The sequence below is a fragment of the Chelonia mydas genome, chromosome 2 (assembly GCF_015237465.2).
Source record: "Chelonia mydas isolate rCheMyd1 chromosome 2, rCheMyd1.pri.v2, whole genome shotgun sequence".
NCBI classification, from domain to species: domain Eukaryota; kingdom Metazoa; phylum Chordata; order Testudines; family Cheloniidae; genus Chelonia; species Chelonia mydas.
In genome coordinates, this window is record NC_057850.1 from 130,792,231 (window position 1) to 130,819,638 (window position 27,408).

The 27,408-nt window shown below is 41.8% G+C and overlaps 1 protein-coding gene across 1 annotated transcript in view; it reads right to left on the reverse strand.

The window, feature by feature from the left end:
- Nucleotides 1-27,408, reverse strand: part of LOC114018394 — a 137,669-nt gene that overhangs the window by 53,280 nt on the left and 56,981 nt on the right. The window contains exons 5-7 of the mRNA XM_043538827.1: nucleotides 10,266-10,438; nucleotides 5,792-5,935; nucleotides 3,650-3,754 (exon numbers count right to left, since the gene is read on the reverse strand). Coding sequence (XP_043394762.1) covers nucleotides 3,650-3,754; nucleotides 5,792-5,935; nucleotides 10,266-10,438 — 422 coding nt within the window. The remainder of the gene's footprint in view (nucleotides 1-3,649; nucleotides 3,755-5,791; nucleotides 5,936-10,265; nucleotides 10,439-27,408) is intronic.

A 27,408-nucleotide genomic window follows, 5' to 3' on the forward strand; every position in this document is an offset into this window, starting at 1 on the left:
AATCACTGAATTCAGCCCCCTCCTATACCCAGAACTGTCCAGAGAGGCCACCAAAGATTAACTGGCAAACAGAAGCAGAGGATTGGTCTTCTGGAGGCTAGAAGGGCTGAGAATAGGCAAAAGCCAATCAGCTAAGTACATGCATGGGCAGGGAGATTCTATGGGACTCAACACTAAATCTGGCTCAATATAAAAAGTTAGTTGTCAACATTTCCAAGACAAAAAGTGACAAGTGCCACTTGGGAGGCTGTTATGTTATTTATGAATATTTAGGTGACTGCTAGTTGATTCCTGAAAAGGCTGGGCTAAAATTCTTGAAGCTTTCCTTTATTTGCAAACCTTTTCAGGAGTCAGGAACGATTATGCATTGGATGATTAGTCCCAGAAGGCACGTTACTCATTGTTCATTTACTTGTTCAAACAGAATCTTATTCAAACAAAGAACAAACCAACAGCAAGTGACTAAGGGGAGCAAACACATGCCATAAATACCAAACTGAAGATAGTTAAAGTAATTAACAGTTTGCAAACAACCCATAGGTTGAAATGTATTTAAACAGCTATTAGAAATGTGGTGAATCACTATAAATAGCAAATTCAGTCACCAGAATCAAGATCAGTTTACAGACTGGCTTCAAACAGAAAAGGATTAAATTTGAAGTGAATATTATTGGCAAGGAATTTTATCAGGCTCTACTCAGCATATAGAAGAGCAATTATTTTTAAAATAACCAACAGAAAATAGAACAGTCAGTCAGATTTACAGTGTGGCCTCAATTTGACTTCTATTTCTACCCATTTATTTGCACATGCAAATTGTCATGAGCATAAAAACCTGCGTTTGTAGATAATTACATTTTTACTCAGTTTGTATGGTCAAATTCAATTTGCACAGACATGAGATACAGATTTAGAGGCCATTTTTAAAAATAAGTGGTCCAGTGTTTCTAACCTCCTGAAGACCATGAAGTGGATACACAGAGGAACATAGGCATGGAATGCTGAGCATCAAAACGCCTAACTTTTCGGCCCGTAGAAAATCATTGGAGTTCACAAAGCCTGTGTTTGATGTCTAGGCTCCCTATACCCTGAATGGAGAGAGATAGGCACCTCAGTAGGGCATTCACAAAATTCAGCACATTAGGCAGCACCTCCCCCAAACTAGCCAATGGGAGATACCAAGATGAAGGTTTTTTTCCTAGGCCCTGCCCCTCTCTCAGAGGTAGGTCCCTAAATCCAGCCTGCAGAGAGCTGCCTCCCTCTGCTTGTGTTTTTCAGCTGCAAATAAACTCTTGGGATAAGGCATTTAACTGTTTTAGCAAGAAGACATAGGAGCTCCCTCATAACTTTTAGCCCAGTGGTTAGGGTATTCACCTGATATGTGGGAAACTCCAACTTCAAGTCCCCCCTGTACCTGTAGGGGGAGAAGTGATTTGAACTGGGATCTGCCACCTCTCAGGTGAATGTACTAACCACTGGGCAATGGGATATTTTGATCTGGGACTCTCTCATTCTCTCCCTTTAAAGTTGTTCCACTGTGGATAAATAGTAAAAGACTCATTGGGCCACAGAGAGCGAGCCAACATAAGAATGACTCTGTAGCCTGGAGTTTAGAGCCCTCACCAGGGAGGTGGAGACTCTAGTCCCCCTGATCCCATGACTTTTTGAATTATGTATCCACAGTAGAACAGCTTCAAGAGGAGAGACTGAGGAAATCCCACATGAGAATATCTCATGGCCTAATGGTTAAGGCACTTGTGATGCACTCCTATTCAAATCCCTTCTCACCCACAGATGAAAGGGAAACTTAAGCAGGGGTCTCCCACATCCCAGGTGAGCACTATGCTAAAACTTATGAGGGAGATCCTCCTCCTAGCCTTTTTGGGTAAGCTTTCCTCTTGGGACCTGATCTGGTAGGAGAGCTCTGAACATGCTTACTGGATCAAGTCCTGCAGATAAGTTAGGTGGAGGAATGGCTATCTTCCCTCGCTTTGCACATCCCTCTGGGCCTTAGGTGTCTGGATGTGTAGCATGAGGCTGCACTGTGCATGCTCAAAGGCAGAAACATACATGCCTAGGGAATTTAACTGCAAAAATTTAGATACCGAGTGAGTTTACGCACGTATAAGAGTTGGAGGCAGCTGACCACAGGCTTTGCGAATCTCTGTGGGGCCTGATTCTGGAACTTAGGCACCTAACTGCCACTTTAGGCATCTAAGTCCTTTTGTGAATAGTGTAATACATATGAAGTTTTACGTATACTATTCATAATGGTCCCAGTTCTGCAGCCTTACATATTATCACTTACTCATGCATGTGGTCCCATTGAACTCAAGAGGACTTATCAAATACTACTCAAGGGGCATTTGCTACTTGAGCCTTGTGACATTGTTCTTGTCTCTATAATTACTTACAGTCAGCTGTGGTTACAGAACTTCATATTTGTATCATCTCAGATAATTACTTAAAGACTAAACCTTGTTCTCCTTATACATGTATGTATTCCAAGTTCAATGGCTAATGTGACAACAGTAAGTATAATTTTGCCCTCAGTTTGATTTATCAGTTCAATAGCAGGATGCCCATTTCAGTGACAGAAGGACTAGACTGCTAGTCTAGTAGACTTGTTTGGTTGTTTTAGACATTTCCCCATAGAGCTTTTAAAACCCAATCTAGTAAAGCACTTAAACACATGCATAGCTAACCACATGAGTAGTCCAATAAGACTCACATGCTTAAAGTTAAGTACATACTTAACTGCTTTGCTTGATCAGAGCCATAGTTCAGATATATTTCCATGGAAGATTTTTAAAGAAGAGAAAAACGCTTGCAACATTAGTGTATGCCAATCAGGAGTGAGCAAATATTTGAGCATAACTATCTAGGTAAGTATATTGTTGTTATCACCTATTTATGAATATATCCTCACACCACCACATTATAAGATCCAGTTTACAGACGGACGACTGAGAAAAAGAGATGAAGTGACTTGCACTAGATCGCACAGGAACAGAATGTGATGGGTTCGGTCACAGAGACTCCCCTCGAGACTGCCACTCAATGAGCTGGGATACTACTGAGATCAACCCTCCTGTCTTGTTGACTTAGACACTCCAGTCAGCTCCAGCACAGACCCAGAGGTTGGGCCATGCCTCTCTGCATTTCACTGAAACTGAGATTCACTCAGCCCAGGAGCTTCTCAGTTAACAGGGACTTTCCCAGTCCCCAGCGTTCAGCCTTTCTAGGAGCCTGAACCCCAAATAAATCAGTTTTACTCTGTATGAAGCTTATATAGGGTAAATTCATAAATTGTTCATCCTCTATATCACTGAGACAGATATGTACACCTGTTTGCTTTCCCAGGTATTAATTCTGGGTTTATTAATAAACAAAAGTGATTTTATTAAGTACAAAAAGTAGGATTTACGTGGTTTCAAGTAATGACAGAACAGTCAGTCACCAAGCAAAATAAAGCAAAAACACGCAAGCCTAAGCCTAATACATTAAGAAACAGATTACAGGTAATATCTCACCCTCAGAGATGTTCCAATAAGCTTCTTTCACAGACTAGACTCCTTCCTAGTCTGGGCCCAATCCTTTCCCCTGGTATGGTCCTTGTTAGTTCCAGCAGACATCTCAGGTGGTAAGCAGGGGTTTTCTCTTGACTTGCAGCCCCTTTTGTTCTGCTCCACCCCCTTTTATAGCTTTGGCACAAGGTGGGAATCTTTTGTCTCTTTGAGTCCCCACCCTTCTTCTAAAAGGAAAAATACCAGATTTAAGATGGATTTCATTATCATGGTCACATGTCACTGTAAGACCCCTAGTCTCCATTCCCCATGGACTGGCCCACACGTACACAGGAAGACTTTGATGTAACTAAGGCCATTTACAACTGATTTTTTCTGGAGCACTCTTAATGGCTTCTACTTAATATCTTTACATCAGTAATACAAGTTTATATCTTATTCGCCTAACTCCAAATATAGAAATAATACATGCAAACAAATAGGATGAACACATTTAGTAGATTACAAGCTTTCTAATGACACCATACAAGGGGTATTTAGCGTAAAGCATATTCCATTTATGTCATATTCATAAGCATATTTCCATAAAGCATATGGAGTGCAACATCATACAGAGCTGTCTGAAAAGTTTGACATAACACTGTTGGATAATGTAGTTTCATCAATATCAAAACATTTTATGAAATTGTCAATTTTAACCAAGTTTTCGGTGAGAGTCAAAATAAAATGTTTCATTTTAATATGGTAAAAATATTTTATCTGGACTTTATTTCAATAATTTAATTATGACAGAAGACATTTTACATTACAAAATGTCGCAAGGTCCCAACTTGAAAGTTTTTGGAATTTTCATTCTGAGAGAAATTTTGAAGGGTCAGTTTTCATTCTGATATAGAAGTAAAGCACATTTTGAAATGTTGAAATTTCCATTTTTCAACCATCTCTCAGGAGGAAGTTTGCAGAAAGGCAGAAACTGAACTCAGATCCTCAGTGTCATGCTTCAGCCAGCACACCATCCATCCTCCACTTTTTAATATGTCAAGATGTCATACTTCTGTATACTTGGTGATTTGACTATCACTGAGATTCCCCCCCCCACACACACACACAAATATATTCCCAAGTCTCCAAAACACTACAATTTGCAAGGATTTTGGTCTTCATATCTCTGAAAATGTATGGGAAAGTAACCCAGATCCATGCTTTGCTCACAATATTAAAATGGTTTTGTGATTAACAGAAACAGTTAAATCGTATTTGTACAAAATAAATGTAGCAAGAATGCTGTAGGCATGATTATATACTTTATATGCATAGGAAGTCTTCAGTACTTTGTGTTTTGTATTTTTATCAGGATGGCTCCACTGAGAGGAAGAACATAATCCAGTAATTTATGTTGGCTCTGGCTATATGTACCCTCAATTTGCATTCCACTGGGAAGAACATTAATAAGAGCTATACAATATGAAATCAGCCAACATTGTATGGTTCCCCTAATACTTGCTAATTTTATCTTAAAATATTTGGGTTAGTTTAAAAGGTTATTTGTCCTCATTTACAACGCTCATTGTGGCTTGGCTGAGGTAGAAATGGGAATTGCTCACGTGTTGCCATTTGTGTGGGGAAATTTGCATCTCCAACTATCAGTGAAATGCAGACCTCTCCCCAGAATCCAGCATGCTCTCTCTTTTTAAAGGAGAAATCTTAAAGAGTAGAAACTATTGTAATCAGGTTTTAAAGAAACTGTATTTTTATTTAAAGTGTTATAATTCCTTCAGCTACTTGTAAAAATGTGTTATTTAAAACAATGTTAAGTTCAACAAAATAAGTTACTGGGATAAGGAAGTCACCAGGTCTGTCAACTTGCCTTTTTACTGACTAACCTCCAGAGGATCCAAACCTCTGAAGATTAATGCAGGTGTTTAACTTTGTGAACTGAGTAGACCCAGGGACTGTTCTCAATGCATAGCTCCCACTCCTGCTAATATCCTCATACTGCACAATTATATACAGGCAGACATTTACACCTACAAGAAGTTCTGCTAAAATCAATGCCTCTTTTCAAGTGTAAGAATCAATCCATTCAGATTACTTTGCAGGAACAGGGCCTTAGTTAGTAACAAAAGTAGTGTTATGAATATAAGAGGCTGGAGAATGGCTGGTTAAAGGAGTGGTCTATTTTTTATTGAAATATTTGTGTTAATTAAAATGTTTAGTCGGAATATTTTCCACACCAATTTTTTCTAGCAAGTGACAACACTCACCTTAAGCCCGCCTAGCTCTCCAGAATTTGATGAATTCATCCACAAATTAACAAATCTTTTGTCACCAACTATGGCAGCAATCTGGATGTCCTGCTGGGATACTCCAGCACTCTCTAGCACTTGAGCAACAGTCTCAAATGTCACCTGTAATAAAAACTCAATATATTTCCTTATTTGTGGTAAAAGATGCTGCTTACTCTCTGAATTAGGTGCAGCTCCTACTCCCATTTTGAGCATGTGTAACCTGGGGAATGGTCCCGCTATTGTGGGGAACTTTCCTGGCTTATACACTATCCTGGTGAAATGGGCTAGCGAAAGGATCCAAGTCCTCGCTCCCACTTCCTTTACCCAGAGGCCTGCCTGACCTCAAGGGCTCCCCTTCCACTCTCCTGTGTGGCGGAGTCCTCGTAACCCCAACAAGGCTGGGCCCAGGATTCCTGGGGGGCTCCACCCCCAAGTCTGTCATGGTCACTTAGGGCAGGGGCTAGGGTAACCCTACTCTAGGGTGCTCTCTCTGCACTGGATGCTTCCCTGACCCACTGATCATTACATACAGTTCAAAGCAAATACAATTTATTGAACAGCAATCAATTTTAAAAAAATAAGGAAAAAATGGGAAAGGTTAAAGGAAAACACTTAACCCCGCTCTGTGGCATGGGGATATCACAAGCAGCGTTTCTGGAATGTAAGGGAAGTTCACAGTCTGTTCCTCATAAGTCCCAGGCCTCCTTCTCAGGCCCTGGCTGTGTTGCAGGTCAGACATTTGCTCTGGCGGTGGCCACACGCCCTCAGGCTTTAGATGGCAGGACCCTTTTTCCCAGCGTCACCCCCGCCCCGTCAGGGTTATGATCTGCCTCCAAGTCTGGCCTGCAAGACTTCTTGGCTGGGGGCATCTCCCTGCACTGGGCCTGCTGCCCAGGGTCTCCCTCCATCTCCCCAGCTGCTCACTGCACCTTGCTTCGGACTGCTCCAGCTCCACTCTGCTTCAGCTCCACTCTGCCTCAGCACTGCTGCTGCTGCTCTGCCTCCAGCTCCATGGGCTGCTTCTCTGGCCCCTCTGGCTTTGGATGCTGCAGCTCTCCCCCCAGCACAGGTCTGCTCTGTGGGCTGCTTCTGTGACTCTGCTCCCAGCATTGACCTGCTTCCTGGGCTGCTTTTCTGGCCCCTCTTGCTGGCAACGCTCTGCTCCCCAGCTCAGCTTGGACCCCTGCTTTCTCCTTAGCTCAGCCCCACTCTGTCTCACCCAGGCAATTCCCGCTCACACAGAGGATGGGATCCCCCTGGCCTTCTGACTCCCTGATTAGCCTGCCCGCCCTGTTCATCAGTGAGCATTGGCCTGGAGCATTGGCCTCTCCCAGTTGTTCCCGGAGACTGTCAGTCTCAGGTCCTGATTTCAAATTGACCCTTCAACTTTCTTTTGCTACTGGGAGCTAGCCAACCAAAACACCTCACTGAGTTTTAGCAAGGGGACAAGAGTCCCCTTACACATGCAAGAAGCAGTTCCCACCAGCACCAACCTACAAGCAGCAACTGGAAAAAGGTAAAATGCATGCTTGGCGACCCTAAACAGGGAGCCAATCAAGAGGCTCCAGGCGTGAGAAGGATTTCTAGGAGGAAGAAATTCCAGAGTTCTGCATAACCTGGGTGATTTAAGACATGGACATTCTGTGGTAGGAGGCCCAAGGAAGAAAAGGATGATTTACTGGGCCAGGAGATCTGACTGACATGCTAGGGCAATAAACTGCAGGCCCAGAAGAACTTGCACTTGACTTGGATCAGCCAAACACATGCACTGAGCCTGGATGGGAACAGCGTTGCAGGGGAAGGGGTCTAGCTTCCAGCAGCAGATAGAGATGTATCCTCTTCCTTTTCATCATCCCTGAGAAAGCAAATATACAAAGAACCCCAGGCTTACTGGCTCTAAGGAGGCCAGAGAGAAGGAAGGACTGACTGGGGACTCTACCTCTTGGAGGCCAGCAGTACTCCAGGAGTCAGCTACACACAATACCATGGAGGTGTGTAAACTGGACACTGCTCATTCTAACCACATCTGCAGAAATTTTGAAAGATCTTTTTGAATCAGCAAAAACGCATGGCAGTAGTATGAGAATTTACACTTTCCAGGTGTTCAGACATTTACAGGAATGGTATTTTAGTTCTAGCCTTGTGAATCTTGCATGGTGCTGCTTAACCATTAACATTATAGATGTGGTACTTCTGGAAAGAATGTGGAAATTCCAGAAATATCACAGCATAGGTTGTTCATCTTTAGCTTTCTGTAAAATAGTTCCCAGAATAATAAAGAAAACATACATTGATCAGTGTTTGAGAAGCAGGAAGCAATAACCCTGGCTGTAGGTTTCTGAGAATGGTAACTGGAATCTTATTAAGCATATTTGAATGATTTCTAGCAGCAATCTTCTTTTGACTTTACGGAAAGCAGAGCTAAGCCTCTTCCGCTAGCATTATAGCTTCAGCAATGATGCTATAAGAGTTTCCTGCTAGAGAGTACATGAGCTAGGAGAAACTATAGAGTAACTCCAGAATGATGAGCTGGAGAAGATCATGGGTGGGATTTTCAAAAGTACTTAAGAGCTAGAAGCCTAACTCCCACTGAAAATATATGAGTTGCCGAATTCCCTACTGAGCTATTGAAAAATCCCACTCTACACTTTCAGATGAACGGGAAGGTACAATAGTATAAAACGGAAGTGATGCCAATGAGAGGGAAAGAAGATGAGAATGAGGTGGGGATGGTTCTCCTGTGATGAAAATCTGATGTTTCAAGTCCTCCCTTATTGAACGGGGACAGAGTAAAAAAAAATCTTGAAATTTTTTCTGAACCAAAAATCTGACAAAAAAATTGTTTCAGGTCAATTTAAACATTTTGATTATTTCAACACATTGTTTCGATTTCAAGCATTTAAAAAAAACCACTATGATTAGCTTAAATCATGAAACAGTCATTTTGAATCAGAAAACCGGAGGGTTTTTTCTTTAGAAACTGTCAAAAACATTTCAATAACTCTGAATTTTTTTCAAGTCAAGAAATTCATTGAAACTAACTCTTTCCCATGAAATGGGTTAGTTTCAACATATTGGCAAATTTCTCCTGTAATTAATGCAAGCTTCGAACTGTACAGTAAAATGCTCCTTGGACAATCCTATTTAAGAAAACAATGGAGGCATTTGCTCCTTCACCTATCCTCCCTTCTCAATAAAACAGTGTGAAAAGAATATAGACAAGCTAAGCTAAGCTATCCAAACTTCCAGAATGGCATCTGCTTCCCTATGAGGAGATAAAGGGAACCCTCAGGAGACCACAGTGCAGTTCAGCATATGTGGTAACTACCTCCTTCCTAAGCTTTCATAATACTTCAGTAAATTCACATTTATTAAAAGAAAACCTCATTTGGAGGCTGTACTGCTTTAAGATTTTCTGGTTGGCACCAGCCTCTGGATGCTAGGCAAATGTCCAGCCCAATAACTCTGAAATGGAGTGACTCATCTCACAAAGTCCTGACACTGGAATAAGAGCTGACTTCAGTATTTCACAACTGTTAGTGTTGTCATTATCAACTGGAAGATAATAGATTCTGAAAGTGAACATGAATTGCAGTTGAGTAAGCAGTGCTTAACAGCAAGGATGTACAAGTGTGTTTCAAAGTATCGAGGGTTGGACTGAGCACACTATTTAAAGACTTTAAAAAAAATCAAGCCAAAGGATGTTCATAGAGTTTAAGATACAAAACCTGGCTTGTCTCTGATCTTCAAATAGAAAAAAAAAGATAGTTGCAGGAGATGGTAACAGCCTGAAACGTGGTGGTGGAAAAAATTCCAAACAACTTCTGTACCTATTTAAAATATAAGTTGATATCAGTTGGAAGTACATTTACCTTTATGCAATGAGTTATATAAAAAATATGGCTTTGAAATTAGAAAACGCCATAGTAGCTGCTTATTTATTATTTTTCTCAGCACTCTTCGGAACATAGAAAAATGACAATCTTTGGCCCTAAATAAGCCTGACAGTTCAGAAACAAACCCTGGATGAACAAATGGAGGTTCAATTGCACAAAAGAAAACACTTAAAAACGAAAGAAATACTCACTTATTTCTTCAATGGATTTCAAACCACACCTTAAAAACAAAAAAAAAAGCCCCCTTTCTTGGCCTAATCGAAAGCGCATTGAAGTCAATGAAAAGTTTCCCATCAAATTCAATGGACTGAGATCAAGCTTTAATTTTCTACTTTTTTCCCCTTCATGTTTTGCTTAATAGCTGAACATGAACTTCAATATCTATCTCCATTTAATAATACCTGCTTAACTTGACTCGGGGGGAATTTTCTTTCAAAGTAAAGAAAATGTATGCTGAGCAGAAAGTTTTTTTTCCTCATAACTTTTGCTTTCAAGATTGATAATGTAAAATTATTTGCCACAGTTGATTCGGATTAATAATGTGAGGTAATTACCCTCCTTATGAGAAGTAAACCTCTAGCATGTGGATTTATATTATTAAAGAAATAGATGTAGTCTTCATTCATGTTCTGAAGTTTCCCATACCATAAAGACTCTGGGTCAATTTCTTCACTGGGAAGTATCAAATGATGGATTTTTTCAGTTGATTGAGGTTCTGGGAATTTTTCTTTAATGGAAAATGGCAAAAAAGTGTTCTCAATTGAATAATTTTATTCTTTCAGAAGTTACAATATTAATAATCCTTTATGAGTGAGCTGAGTGTCACAGTTGCCTTACTATTTACAGAGGAAGGATCTTTTCATTAGGCGTTAGATTGTAAATAGAACTGATTTAAAATTTTCAGAATTAATTTTTCCACAATATTTTGTTAATAATCACAAAAAATATGACTTTTTGGTGAAAAGTTCCCCCTTTTGACCAGCTCTTATTATAAACTAACCCCCCAAAAGTTGAGCAAGGGAATAAAGGGGAGAAGGGTTACTCAACCAACACAGCCAACGTTACTTTTTGCAGCCACATTATTGCGTCTTCAAGTACCCAGGGAAGCAAAGAGCAGTAGGGAGCAGGGAAATCCAGAATTCCTTCCCTTCCATCCCCAGCCTTCCATGAGCCAGTCCACAGAGCTGGCAGACTCATGTAAAGCAGAGGCTGGGAGAGGTATATGCAGTACCCAAAAGGTGTATTGCAAATTACATCTAAGAGGAGAACTCATAAGATGGCACCCCCTCACGGATCCGGTGGAGATGTGTAGGAGGGCCCATGACTTCTACACAAGCCTTTTCTCCCCGGATCCGACCGATCCTGGCGCTTGCAGGGTGCTCTGGGAGGAACTCCCCACGGTCAGCGTGGGCGACCAACACCGACTAGAGCTGCCTCTCACCCTGGCCGAGTTCTTGGAAGCCCTCCGTCGCATGCCCACCAATAAATCTCCGGGCATGGACGGGCTGACTGTAGAGTTCTACCGCGCGTTCTGGGACATCCTTGGCCCAGACCTAGCCACTGTCTGGGCTGAGTCTTTGCAGGGCGGGGTCCTCCCTCTTTCTTTTTCGCAGCCCTAGCTAAAACAGCCATTTATAAAACCAGAGAGGGGAGGTTGGCTAATGAAACGTCCTGCGATTGTAGGGCCGTTTTCCGATCCTCAGTACATTCACGTATCCGGGCGGAGTTCCTCTGGGCGGCATCCACAGACTCCCTTGACGCCTTCGAAGAGCGATGGGCGCTGTCCGAGGTTCTCTGCTCGGTGACCCCATCCGGTTCCCTCCGTCTGACCCTTTGATTGAGGGGAAGAGCAAGAGACCCCAGCCCCAGCCGTTGCCACTGTGGATACCATCATCACTGTCACCTAGGAGGGGTCCTATCACACGTGGTGTACGTCCCCCCCACCCCCAAACCGCCCACCCAGCAGCCGTGCCCATCTTGTCGGGCACTCTCAGGAGAGGAATAATCGGTGACACTGGGCCTGGCACTAGGTAACTCGAGGGGATGGAAGACCATGAGTGTCGAGGAAGCCCCCCCGCTCTGGGCCCAGGCTAGCCTGAACACTTCTCCCTCCTGAAGGCTGCTGTGTTATACCTTGTGTTTGCTTTTGTTTTGTTGCATAGTTTTGCTTTATCCTTTTTCGTGATTCTTTGTAAGTGTTACACAAATAAAATTCTTTTTTTTTTTTAAAGCAGAAAACAACGCTCTCCTGCTGCCCTCTGGTCATGCTGTATCACATTATATATATATATATATATATATATATATATATATATATATATATATATATATATATATATATATATGCTTACAGCTTTGGTAATGCAGAGCGGAAGTACAGCCATTTTTCAGGCTAACTTTAAAATATTTACCCTTTTGGAAGTGACTAAAACTAGAAGAGTCTAAGAAACTGAAAAGTTAAAATAGAAGATTATTTTCTGTTCACAAACCACATCCACAACAGTAACCTGCACTACCAGTTCCAGCTACTCCTTTTCTCATGACTGACCAGGCTTTTAAAGAACTAAAAATCTACATTTGCAACAAAAATAAACAAATCACTGTATTTTGATGTAAACCTCTTCCTTTCTGATATCTTTGTTGTCTCCTGATGTTGTCTAATTCAGATTGTCAGCTCCCTGAGTCAGGATCAGTGTCTCTTATTCCTGTAGAGCATCCTGCACAGTTATGATGCTAAACAAATAATAAAAGCTATGAATATAGTTGAGGGCTGCCTACCGCCATGTACTCCACATAGTATCACCAACCCCAAACATTCACAAATCATGAATCAGGTACTCAAAAAATCATGAGATTGGCTTAAATAAAAAGAGATTTAAAATAAAAATTAAAAAAAAAAAAAAAAGCACTCTCCTACTGCCCTCTGGCCATGCTGTGTCACAATGGCTACATCAAGGGTTGGGGGCAGCACAAAGAGAAACTGGATAAGCTTTTCTGAGGTATGAAACTTTGTTTTGTGTTTAATCCTTTTCATTTCCTGTCCCTCTGCTCCCTTTTTTCTTTCTGTTTTTATTGGATATTTTTCTCTTTATTCTTGTGTCACCTGACTTCAGGTTGCCACGGGTCTCCAAAATCTGTCCTTATGTTCTTATAGTAAAAAGAGAAGACAGTTTTAATTAAAGTGACTCCAAAAGTAGAAATGTAAACTTGAAACTATGGGATTTGCCAGTTCGTTGCACGTTTTGACCCCCCTCCCCCATCACTGCTCTGACCCTGCTACCTACTCCACTGTAGCAGAAGCACATACTCAGACAGGGTAGCAGAATTTGAAATAATCCTAAATTTGGGTTTGACGACAAAACCTCCTTTTTTTCCTAATAGTGTAAAAATGTGCATATTGAATAATAATTTTGGGGATAGTCTTTTGCAGAAAAGCATTGAACAGAAACATCCATAAGCAAAAATGGTAATGCAGTTCTAATGAACTAATTACTTCTAAAATTAAGCTACCCAATGTAGGCATCCTTCTTTGCATCTGAACTGCAGCAACAGCAGTAGAATGAGCTACTTTGCATAATACCTCTTAAATGTCTCATTGTTATGGACGTTACTCATTTTCGTCCCAAAGTTACACACACACACACACACATCTGCTGTCTTCATTTTTATTGTTGAAAACTATTTTAATGAGCAATACAGAAACATAAACCTGAAGACTTCTTTTCATTAAAGGAAAGGATCCAGCAGCATTTTAAGTTTCCTGCAAGAATAATCTGACTCTCATTCTGGGTATTGTCTATGCTCAACTTCCTTGCCTCTCTGATTATGTAATGCTCCTCTTTGAATCCCTCTCTTGGCCTCCCATCTGATACTGTATCAAATTTAAGCTTTTTGTCACCACTGTCAAAGCGCCATATAACTCTACCCTTCCCTGTTTATCCTTCCTTGTTAAGTTTCATGTTGCCTTCCACACCTTCTGTTTACTCTGCCGCTGCTCCAACCATCATCAGGCCATTAGTCAAATTTTCACGCAATCACCTTTGTGCTTTCTGCCACGCAACATACTATACATGGGCTGACTTTCCCTGGCTCATTGCAAGGCCGCTACCTTGTCTGCATTTAAGTCCTTCTTAAAGGTTGGTTTTTGCCATGTGTCAAAAGTGAAATAAGTTGCCTTGATAAATGAAAAGGAAAGAAGTGTACAAGTTGCCTACTGTTATTCCCTGACCTGTGTCACCTTATTTGCCAATAGATCATGAGCTTGTCAGAACAGGGACCATCCTCCTTAAGGGTTTGGATAGCCCCAAACACATTGTGGGTGCTATTAAAAAAAAAAGTAAACAATACTAAATATTAAGCGTCCCGCAATTGGAAATTGGGAGGTTGACAAGCATGCTTTGCACTTCTATATTACTTTTCCTCAATCACTCTCAACCACACTTTAAAAAAGTTTGATGGAAATGGAGTTAATGGGACTTATATTGGTCTAATAATGTCAAGATCACACAGCTACTGTCAATCAGAGAAATGGCCTGATTCTGATCTCATTTACTATTTTTACATTGGTATATAAACTACATTATTTCAAAGGAGCTACTCCTTATTTACACCAGTAAAACAGCAGAATCAGAACCCATATCACCTGATTTCGAGCTCTAGGTTCATATGGCCCAATGGCCTGTGATGGGATGTTAGATGGGATTGGATCTGAGTTACTACAAAGAATTCTTTCCTGGGTATCTGGCTGGTGAATCTTGCCCACATGCTCAGGGTTCAGCTGATGGCCATATTTGGGGTCGGGAAGGAATTTTCCTCTAGGGCAGATTGGAAGAGGCCCTGGGGGTTTTTCGCCTTCCTCTGTAGCATGGGGCATGGGTCACTTGCTGGAGGATTCTCTGCACCTTGAAGTCTTTAAACCATGATTTGAGGACTTAAACCTCTCACCTATGTCTGAGCTATTGATTGCAGGAGTGGGTGGGTGAGATTCTGTGGCCTGCATTGTGCAGGAGGTCAGACTAGATGATCATAATGGTCCCTTCTGACCTTCATATCTATGAGTTTATGTTAGCTCCACCCAGTACAGTATCTGGATATTACAAATTATGAACTTGAACAGATCGTTGTCTGAGTGTAGATAGCTGGTTAAAGCTTCATTTTTGTTGTTAACTGAAACACAGGTAACTTCCCCTCCCACAACAGAAAGACCAAATTTTAGATCTCAGTTGAGATCACTTGACTTACTACAATTGGCAAGCCCCTGCTATGCACTTGCGGAGACTGGCTGAAGTGAAACAGAATCCCGTACTCCAGAAGATGCTGGCCTACTTGAGAAACTATGTGAAGACAAGTTTTCTACTACCTATTTTGATATAGTATTTAGCTATAAGATATTGGTGCTACAGAGAGTTCATCAGAGCACTGTAAGCACTGTGCTTGTAGTTTCGCAAACATTCTCCCTCTGAGTCACATTCAGCAATTTCTAATCATTACATATTAGTTAGCACTGAACACTGTATTTATGTCACTTCACTGTAAATAAGCAATCTCCAAAATGTATACGTTGGTATATTCAGCTATGGTAACACTAGTAGCCACAAGTTAGTTAAGAAAATACTCTTAGCTAGAGGTGACATTTTAAAATAGGTAGGTAGGTAACTCAATACACTATTACTGTGTTTTGAAAGTTGGGTTCTGATTTTGTTTTCTTCTGTTGGTTTTCTTTTTGTCTCATTCAAAGCTTTGACTAACTATTGAAAAACAAGGCAAATGCTGTCCCATTGTCTTTGCTCTGTACCAGATACCTCTGATATTAATATACACTGTATTTATCTTTAGAGTACCTTTCTCAAGGTTTAGCTATTCTAAGAAATAAAATTCACAAGACAATACACAACAGATCTGCCCCAAACAAGCCACAATAGTTAAGTCATCCAGCCTCCATTCAGCCAACCTTCCTCAACCCACCTCCTCTCAGAAGCCCAGCAGGAGAGGTTAGCATTGCAGGATGCCAAATCCAGGCCCTGTCAGAGGGGACAGTAAGTTCTAGAGATGCACAAAAAATCATTGTCACCAATCCCATCCCTTTTTTCAACCAAAAGGCTCTTCACTCTAATGTCTCTGCTGATCACAACTACCCCGGTATCGCAGTCAGGTTAAGTGTTTTTTTTCAGGTAGCGAGACCCCAAATCACATAGGGCCTTGAAGTTCAAAACCTGTACCTTAAGCTCCACCTAGAGTTGGAGCTGTCATGATGTATTGACTACATCTTAAATAGGAGGTGTTTAAGAAACAAGACTACCAACTACAGACACACATCAGGCTTCCACATAGCTTAAGTTCTACCTTAACACCCTTGTTCATGAGGAAACCCACCCTCTGCATCTCTGTACAGCACAGAGTTATTTAGTAGCTAAATAGTGTATTACAAGCATAACACTTCTGTCAGGTGTCAATGGCAGCAACAAGGGCTGGGTTCAAAGCATCTTGAAGTCCTTCTAGAAAAATATCACTTTTCAAGCCCCCAACCAGCATCTTGTATTTCAGCTCTGGGAAAAATAAAACAAACACTCCCTGTGCAGTTCTTCTCCACTCACAAGCAAACATAAAAAGGCTTTATTTGCCAGGAGATTGGGGAAAGGAGATTACAAAACCGAGTTAACAGACCAAACTCTTGGTAAACCATCACCACCACTCTCTCTCAAATCAATATCCTGTAGTTCAAAGTCCAACACCCTGGTCACCACAACTCAACCTATCTGAAATCCCACTCTCAAATTGGAGTCTGTTAAAAGCAGTAGCTCAAGGCATCCACGAGTGAGGCACTCTTCTCCCAGTCTGGCTCCAGTCCTATCAAAGCTGCTCAGCCTGGTGCCACCCTGAGGTGTGGCTGTGACACTGCACCCCATATTCATCATAGTGATGTGATTATGATATGATTATGGCTTTATTATGATGCATTTTGTACAAGATGGGTCATGTGAGGTGTCATTGGAAAAGTTCTGATTTGCCGAATATGATTATCCTATTTGTGTGCACGTATCATTTTTGTATCTGAAGTTATGAATATTGACTATGTATCTGTATTTCAAATGTGCTTACTCTGGGTAAAACCTGCTACTAGTCTTTTGGGTACAACAATGAAGACGCTAGACAGTACTAATGATTCATCAACAAAGAGAATGGACCATGGAAGAGCTTAGCCTTCCAGTGAACATTTCAGCCAGACTATGAGTAATGGCTGCTATGACTCAGCAAGGCATGCAAGGGACTCAGCAAGGCAAGACCACATGACACTAAACTCCATTTTGGTACCTGTATTTTTCCACAACCTGGACTGGGAATTTAACTTGTGTGGGGAGTGAGGCCCAGAGAATTCCTGAAAATAGCTGAGGAAAAAAAGACTTAAATGGGGGCAGTGCTGGTTCCAGGTTAAAGGGATATCTAACCTGTGTATGGAAATGTGGTGGACTGCTTGTGTCATCAGTCAGGGTGAGAAAATGTTAATTCAAATCCTCACCAGAAGGGGGCTCTCCATTGCCCTGGGACCAGGCAGGTCTCCTCATGGAGTGAACTTTATTCCGTCCACTCATAATCTAGTCAAGCCTAGTCCCACAGGCTCCTTTCCACAGGGTAATAGATCTTTGTATAGGAGAAACCCAGGACAAAAACAAGACTTTTGGATAGACTCTCCTGATCTCTACACCAGAGCATTTCCCCTTCTTTGCTGGGCCCAAGCTTCATTACCCAACCTTAGTTTACATATTCCTACCCCCTGGTCACTCTTAACCCAGAGCATTAGTACAATATCCATGCCTTTTCATTGGACAGTAAGTTTATCATGCACACTCTTAAAAACTTAAACAAATTTGAACCAAAACAACAAAACTTACATGGTGGACTTACTGGTAATATGCAAATGACCTGTCTTTTCCCCTCATCACCAGAAGGAGCAGAATTCTAAAATCCTCCTAATGTCTTCTAAATGCCTCTGGTCAGGAGGGCTACGTATGTAAAGGTATCACTACAGAAGCTAACAGGCAGCTGGTACAGACTTCCAATCATTAGAGTCGCCTACTTGGGAAAGCAACAGGAAGAGCTAAAACATCAAACAATGATACCAGCTCAGCTTCCTAGGCCTGAACCCTGATTGAGGAGGAGAAGAGGGTCAAGAAAAATGGAGCTGCCCTTTTACAAACTCCCCAGTAACCTTCCACTTTTTCCTCAATGCCTCCAAAAATAATGGAAGATTGATTATAAACTTAAATTATTAGCAAGCCTGTCAGTACTGATGGTTGTTGAGCAGAAACCTCACAATAGCTTCCTTAAGCATTGCTATTACTAACTCCAATGCCTCAATAGCTGGCTTTGACTTTTACCAAACAGTGGACCGAGTAATCTGCAGCTAAATCTGTCCCACAGACTATACTCTGGATTGCACCCTTTACTTCCAGAATCTCAGTCACAGCATAAAAGCCTTGAGAAAAGACTTAATTTGTCCCAGTGATCACTGTTCCTCCCCAGGGCACCATGAAGAATCCTCAGAAAGATAACTCAAGTCAGTTAAAGCAACCTAGATTAACCAGGCTGTAAAAATTCACAGCCCAGGGTGTTGATCAGTCAGCTATATGAGTATACCTGCAAATTCAAATTGTTACAAGGAACTCAAACCTCTGCAGCCAAATCACTTCCTGTCCTCTAGAGCTAAGCAAAATCAGGAAGCAGAGGTCCACTTTTAAAGAGATAGAAGGATGGAAATATGGGCCATGATCCAGTAAACACTTAAACCCATACATAACTTTAATTATGTGATTAGAGATCACATAAGTAAAGTTAAACACGTTTCAGTTTTTTCAGTATCGGAGGCACAGAGTTCTTTCTAGCATTTATCCAGATGTGCAAAAGAAACATTTAAGACAGGGCCATCTTAATTATCACTACAAACTTTTTTTTCTCCTGCTGATAATAGCTCATCTTAATTAATTAGCCTTTTACAGTTGGTATGGCTACTTCCACCTTTTCATGTTCTCTGAATGTATATATATATATCTTCTTACTATATGTTCCATTCTATGCATCTGATGAAGTGGGCTGTAGCCCACGAAAGCTTATGCTCAAATAAATTTGTTAGTCTCTAAGGTGCCACAAGTACTCCTGTTCTTTTTGTGGATACAGACTAACACAGCTGCTACTCTGAAACATAACATTTACACTGAAAGTCTATTACAGAGTACATCCCTATTTTGAAATATGACAGATGCTATGGCAGACAAGAAGAAATGTTTGCTTCCTTCACAATTTCACACAGACTAAGTTCCTAGTGGGATTTTCAGAAGCACCTAGGAGCCTAACACCCATTGACTTCAATAGGAGTTAGGTGCCTAGGTGTGTTTGAAAATGCCACCAGGTGCATATTTGCACCTTTAGACCTCTAAATCCCTTTTTAAATCTGGGCTGAAGTTTCTGGGATGTCTACACTGGAGCTTGAGGAGGAGGTGTAACTGTGGAGGCTACCCATCCTGAGTACAATCCTGTCTGAAACCAGGCAGCTAGGTACCTACTCAGGCAGCTAGACCATCCTTCCATAACTACACTGGTATTTGTAGTGCACTAGCTCAGAGTTAGTGTGGGTACATCTACCTGAGCTGCAAATTACACCTCCAGCTCCAGTGTAGACACCCTGTGTTGCAAATGCTGTATTCACAGAATAAAAAAAGACTTACATAACCATTTGGGTGGCTTTTCCTCCTTTTTCAGTCAAAGCAGTGATAATTATCAGTCAGCAGTACTTTTCATCTTCAAAAATACCTTATCAATATTCACCACAACACACTTGTGCAATAAGCATTATTGTTCCCATTTAACAAGACTATAAACCACACACACACTCTATGGAAGGCAATTTTCCTATATTCCAAATTTAACTAATTCAGATTGTTAGTAATTCTTCCCTCTCTTATTATAAGCTTTGGTGAAAAAGTAGAAATCTGGGAAGGAAGTACTTTAACATATCTCACATAATTTTGCTTGAGTCCTTAGTGCCATCAGGGAAACACACGAATATAACCCTACGCTCCTTTTCTATTCAACTGATCAAAAGCAAAGTTACTTAAGTTTGTGTCTGGCAGCTGTATAGCATCAAGGAGTCAAATGAAAGAGAAAAATATTTAAAGAAATCAAGAGGAAGTGGAGCTAAAGGCTGTGTTTTGTTAGGAAAAGGGCACAGCAACATTTTGTGCTAGTAAGGGTGAACATTAGCCAACTTTTCCTTAGTACTCCATAGGGTGTCTCTGGAACCGTGTTGTCAGAAGTTCAATATTGCAGAGTGAAGTGATCAGCCACCCACAACTGAATCTGGGAACACATTATTATGTGAATGGAGACTAGAGAATGAAGTGCTACTCAGTAATAGTTCATCCCCTGTTTCCTTCTTTTCACTGTACAGGGAATAAATTACTTCATCCTTTTCAAGAAGCAGCTTACTCCTGACTGTGCTCTGAACAAGCTATTGTGACTAATACGTAGGAGGGGCAGAGCAAGGGCTTATCCCACCAGCCACTTCCTTCCACCCCTTTCCCACCCACTTGCCCATAAAGTGCATATTGAGGGAGTAGCCAGATTGTGCTTCCCACTCCCATGGCCAGAAGCACAACTGAGCATGACATTGCTCTTCCTTTTTCTTCTGCACACTTGAGGAATCTAGCCCAGGGTGATCATCGTAGGAGTGAACTATCATCCTCAACAGGTCATTCACCTGTTTTACATCTTGGCAAAATTAAAATAATGTCAAGCAACATGCACACTTTTCTGATGTAACTAGACCAGAGAGGTATAGTAAAATACCACAAATGAGGATGCACCAAATGAGCATGCTCAAAATAATACTTCTATAGCACAAACATTTTGATTCCCACCCACCCTCACATTTTCAAAGATCACCTCTGGGCTGAGATCTTGGATAGCAAGAAGAAATACTCAGAAAGTAATTTGTAAGTGGAAAACTAGGGTTTGAAGAGAAAATCCCCACATCGTTTGTACTACTGCTTTCACACTGGCTGGAGCAACAATGCAATTATTTCAAGAAGTCTCTTACAATGTATGTGAAATATAAACTGAGTTTAAATTACTAAGGGCTCGATTGTGATTTGATGATGCACTCACACAGGAGAGAGAGAAAAAGGAAGAATCTCCCTAACACCCTTTCATGACCTACGTGGACCTTGGGTCTGGATGTACTGGTTTACTCCCTCCCTAGAACAGATGGAGAGTGGATGGCAAAGAGCAGGAAGACGGTCAGAGCCTAAGTTTCACCCCATTACCCCCTGACTAGCATGGTTGAGGCTGCACAAGTAGTGCTGCAATTTGCTGCCGGTAGTGGCCAGCAGAAAAATCACTATCCAAATCACTAGAACAAAGCAGCACCAGGAGAGGGATTCAGACTGAGGGGCATCTATGTTACAGTGGCTCCTGAAGCTACCCTGGGGTGATGCAGCTTACTGAGGGCTACATCTAACATTACATTCTACACCCAAAAAATTGTTCCAAAACTTTGTGACTGAGAGAATCTTGTCAGATATCTGACTACATTTCAGAATATAATATTTTGATATTTCCCCAGGAATGATATAGCAGCAGTATCTTGTAGCTCTGAAACTAGATAAGGAGCAAGCAGCTACCAACACATCTCCATATTAAGTGAAAAGTTATTTTAGATGGTGATAGCATGCTTCAGTTTCCAGAGCTCATTTATTTCTGACTAAAAGCACCAAGTGTTTTGTAGTAATACTTTAGTCACCTTTGGCATCATATAAGTCCGGTCCTTGGAGCTTTGCTTTGTCTTTCCTACATTGTTTTCTTTTTAGAAAGTGCAGTACCCTCTCATATGCTCCAGACCCTTAAGTTTAGGAAGTATCTGTGTTTGGGGAGGAGGGAAGATGGGGTGAGGAGGGGGGTTGGGAGATTTCTTTCAAATATGAGTTATATGACAATATTTTATTGCAGTGATCTGATCAGTGTGCTTATGATCTGAACTGGAGGATGAAGCAGAGCAGGCTAACGATTTGTCTTTTATTCCTTTCCCTTGCATCATCTCCCCTCCCTCCCCCCCCCCCACTTTTTAGCTTGTGTTAAGTGAAAAAGGAGATAGAAAATTAGAAAGTGTAAACACAGGAAATGAGAGGAATGGGTAAGTTAATTGTAACACTTCACAAAAGTGAAAAATGACAAAGTTTTTCCTGAAGAGTTTTCTGGTACTAACTTTTTGTCCTTAAAGCACAACAGTATACAACAATAATTTTTATTTTGAGGGCTTACGTATACTTTGGGCTAGCTCTCTGCATAGGGATAAATTTCACCCTAATGCAAAAAACATTGAATCTATTACAGTGCTACAGAATTTTTTAATTACATAAACTAAACTACATGTTTTCCACAGCAATTAGAGTTGTGTGATATATTCAATGCAAAGTTTAAAACTATTTACCTACTTTGAAATCTGTGGAGCTTCCACATGGTCTAAATGAAATATTCCACATAACCATCTTTTTTTTTTTTTGAAGTTCACAGAAAATGTATTTCATTATCTAAATGGCTATTTAGTTCACAGTGCATTTTGCATTTCATATCTCAAGATGAGGCTGAAGACTAATGGTTAAAGTCACATTTTATTTAATCTAGTTCCTAGAGTAGGTTATGCTTGATGACAAGCATGAAAGGTCTAGGTCTGCAGCTAATGCTTCTTCTGCCTGCATTTGTTGTACTTTATAGGGATCATCATCCCCTCATGACTGTGTGCAATGTAAAGGTCATAAAATGGTGCCTTCCTGAGTAATCAAGAACAAGTGCTTTGGGTACATAGCAGGATCATGGCAGAGAACAGGCCAGCTTTGCTAGTGTTGCTGCTGCTTATCTAAACTGCCTGTTTTGACCGTCTATGGTGATGTTTGCTGCTGAATAAATACTGGTATAAGCCAATTCATCTTTGCTCTGCATCTTATATAGTCATTTATACCAGTGCACAATGAATGTAAAATGGATATAAAATGCTACAATTTTAGAAAGCCAAAATTGCTCTAATTTTTTATATATAAATATAAGTATATTTACGAACATAATATTCATGTAATGAATTGCAGAACCATGTGCTAAATTAATTTATCAAAGATACCTTTTACTGCGTCACTTGCACTCTGACCATTAATCCATCTCCCCCTCCTCCCCCCCCCCCCCCCAGACTTATTCAAATTTTCAACCCTCTTAGGGCTTCAAAGACTCACAACTCTATCTAAATCAACCTGCCAGACAGCTGTGTTCTCCTCCTCTATCAAACACAGACTCTCTCCCCAAAATTATTCTAGGAAGAGACAAACCAGGAGAGAGTAAGGAGGAGTGATTTTACCTCTGTATGTTGCATTAGTGACACCAATACTGGAATACTGTCTACAGTTCTAGTGTTAGTACCTGTTAGACATTAACCCTTTTAATCCTCTTTTTTGTAAATTCTTTGCCAAAAAACTGCATATTAAATATTCTTCCAGAATCTTTATTATATTAGCAATGCATGTGTTTGAATTCTAACGTCCAGTGTTGGTTCTTAACCTGTGTGTGACCTGTACTCAAGATGTTTTATGTAATTGAGTGTTGGGCTGTATCTAATTATCCTCAGCATCTCCAAATCTATGGGACTATAGATCTCCAGGGAAAAGACTCCACAAACTAATAAAAATGTCCACAGAAGTAAGGTATAAACAAAACTGGATGATTGATATTTGTTATTGCAGATGGGTTCTGTAATGGAAGAAATAATAACCTATTGAAAGATGATGTTTTTATCTCATTAAGAACAGTTGGTTGCCACAGCTGTTAGTAATAATGACCTGGTTAGAAATTCCTTTTTACTCACCAACCAGGTAAACTGAGGACCATAAATTCCATCAGTAATTAGGAAAACAATGTGTGATGAAATTAATCATGGGAAATAATTTTTTCCTCTGAAAAGGAGTTTTTGTCTCACACCCTATAAAAGAAAAGAGAGCTGGAAAGTTAGGTTGGGAACGAACACTGTCAGCATTCCTCCAGGTACAAAGGAAGGGACCACACCACACTACTTTCTCTTCACCATCTACAAAGGTTAGTAAAGTAGGTTTTCTTCTAAGGGCTTGTCTACACTATGAAATTAGGTCAAATTTATTAAAGTCGATCTGTAGCCTCCGATTTTACAAAATCGATGGTGTATGTCCCCATTATGCACATTCCGTCAGCGGAGCACATCCCCACTACCGTTGGTAGCATCGACTCACGGAGAGATGCACTGTGGGCTGCTATCCCACAATTCCTGCTGCCGATTGGAATTCTGGGTTAGGCTCCCAATGCCTGAGGGGACAAAAACATTTTCGTGAGGTGTTTTGGGTTCATATAGTCAGCCTCCCATGATGCACTTTGCCATTCCTTTCAGGGCGGGAGGAAGGAGCCAACAATCATTTTCACACCTAAACATGGGTTACTCATGCAGATGCCATAGCACAGCAAGCATGGACCCCGCTCAGCTGTACACTGTTGTTGTGAGCATCACAAACACCTTGCACATCATCCTGTGGTATTTGCAGAGCATAGCCAGGAGCAGCCGCGCAGAAGAATGTGATGCCACGCAAATAGCTGTGCTGGAAGCCATGGAACAGAGCAACTCTCACATACTGGCAGAAGCAGCAGCCGAGCTTGTTGACACAGTGGAATACCTCTTCTGGGCCAGGGAAACAAGCACTGACTGGTGGGACCACATCACGATGCAGGTATGGGATGAAGTAAGGCCACTTTCATGGAACTTTGCGAATTGCTTTCCCAGCCCTGAAGCACAGAAATACCAAAATGAGACCTGCTCTGACAGTTGAGAAGTGAGTGGCAATAGCCCTGTGGAAGCTTGCAACACCAGATTGCTACCGGTCCATCGGGAATCAGTTTGGAGTGAGTAAATCTGCCGTGGGGCATGCTGTGATACAAGTAGCCAGGGCAATCAATTCACTTCTGCTAAGAAAGGTAGTGATTCTGGGAAACATGCAGGACATAGTGGATGGCTTTGCCACGATGGTGTTCCCTAACTGTGGTGGGGCGATAGATGGAACGCACATCCCTATCTTGGCACAAGACCACCTTGCCAAAGAGTACATAAACCAAAAGGGCTACTTCTCAATGGTGTTGCAAGTGCTAGTGGATCACCGGGGCCATTTCACTGACATCAATGCGAGATGGTCGGGAAAGGTACATGACGCAAGCATCTTTAGGAACTCTAGTCTCTTCAGAAAGCTGCAAAAAGGAATTTTCTTCCCAGACCGGAAAATTACCATTGGTGATGTTGAAATGCCAATTGTTATCCTTGGAGACCCAGCCTACTCCTTGTTCCTGTGGCTCATGAAGCCATACACAGGCAGCCTGGACAGCAGTAAGGAGCAGTTCAGCCATAGGCTGAGCAAGTGCAGAATGGTGGTAGAATGTGCCTTTGGATGTCTAAAGGGTCGCTGGCACAGTTTACTCACTAGGTTAGACCTCAGCAAAAGCAATATTCCTATTGTTGTTGCTGCTTGCTGTGTTCTACATTATATCTGTGAAAGTAAAGGGGAAAAAGTTTCTGGTGGGGTGGGGGGTTGAGGCACATTGCCTGGCTGCCAATTATGAGCAGCCAGACACTAGGTCAATAAGAAGAGCACATTGAGGTGCACTGCATCTCTGAGAGGCTTTGAAAACCAGTTTCATGAATGATCCAACACTGATGGGACAGTTGTGTGTGTTGTTCCTTACCAACTTGCCCCCTTTTTCGCATGTACTGCCCAGTAAACTAAACACCCACCAACCACAGTGTGCACAGTGAATAAGAGCCTCTTGTACTCAATGCATGCATGTTTATTATGCTAACAAACACTGAACAGAGACAGCAATGAATAACAATGATAACCAGGTAAGGGCCTGATAACACAGGGAGGAGTAAGGACACATAGCTTATTACAATTGCACTGTCTAGCAATCAAAGCTGTGGGAATGAGAGCTTTCTGCTCTATGAATCATCCTCCGGAGCTGAGTTCAAGGGATACCAGAGCTTCCTCCCCTCCTCCTCTCCCCCGCCCCCCCCGCATTCTACGACGTCTAGGAGAGGAGGATATGGAACTTGAGGAGGGTAGCTGGTTCATCATTGGGTGCAGCAGGACTCTAAGGTCTAGCTGCCTTTCCTGCACCTCATCCAGATGCCTCAACATGTCTGTTTGCTCCCCCATAAGCTGCAACATCTCCTCTTGTGCATTACACTCTTGTTCCCTACTTGCTTTCCTGACCTCTTGGTCAATGCGCATGCTCTCTGAGAGTGTGAGCCTCCATGCATTAGCTGAATGCCCTGTCAGCCTCGGAGGAACGCATCAAATCACAGAACATGTCTTCCCTTGTCCGCTTTTTTCACCTTCTAATCTGGGACAGCCTTTGTGCTGGAGTGGAGGAAACACCCAAAGAAAATGTTGCAGCTACAGGGAAAAGCATACATTGTTGAAAAGAAAATAAAAGGTTAACTGTTGCAATGAATGAAACAATTCACAGCAGTAAATACATTCCCTGAGGTACTCGGGCAAATTGTGTGTTTTAAAAGAAGAGCCTGCCAATAAGGTACAACATGTGGCAGAACGCTGGGCAGCAGATTTTGGTTTGGTAAGCACACACGAAAGGGTAGGCAGTGTGAGGGCACACCTGGGGACATTTTTTAGTGTGGAAACTCTTGGCACATAAACAGGCTTTTCCAGGGAACACCCTTTGCATGGCTGCACTGGCTGCCACTGTACCCCAATTGTTTACCTCAAATTAAATATTAACCACAATTGCATTTAATCCCTGTAGTGTTATTATGAGCGTGCACTCACCAGAGGTGCCTTCCCCGCCATCACAGTCCCACACCAGTGGGTCCTGGGAGGGGATTACTCCAGAGTTAGAAAAAGGTCCTGGCCGTCAGGAAGAATGGATCCTCCACTTGCCTGCTGTGCATTCTCCTCCTTCCCCCCATCAACAACGTCCTCCTTGTTGTTGCCCGTGGCCACCCAGGTTCGCTGGGAGGTATCCACGGACAGCATTGGGGTACTGGTGGGGTCCCCACCTAAAATCGCATGCAGCTGCTCACAGAAGCAGCATGTCTGTGGTTCAGCACCAGAGTGACTATTCGCCATCCCCCCTTCCCCACCTTGTCTTCTGGTAAGCTTTCCTGAGCTCCTTTATTTTCACATGGCACTGCTGTGTGTCCCTGGTGTAGCCTTTCCCCCGCATGCCCAGTGCGATTTTGCCATAGATGTCAGCATTTCTTCTGCTGGTTCGGAGGTCTACCTGCACAGACTCTTCTCCCCACACAGCAGTCAGATCCAGTGTCTCCTGTATGCTCCACACTGGAGCACATTTGTGTACCTGGGCAGGCATGTTCAGCTGTGGTGGTGAGCTCTCCACTCTGATCAAACAGGAAATGAAATTTGAAAGTGCCCAGGGCTTTTCCTGTTTACCTGACTGAAGTGCAGTGGAGTTGAAAGTGCTGTCCAGAGTAGACACATTGGAGCACTCTGGAATACTTCCTGGAGGCCAAACAAGTCAAAATACACTGTGCTCTGTCTACACTACCCCTAATTCGACCCAGGAAGGTTGAATCTAGTGCTACTCCTCTTGTTGAGGTGGAGTACAAGTGTTGATTTT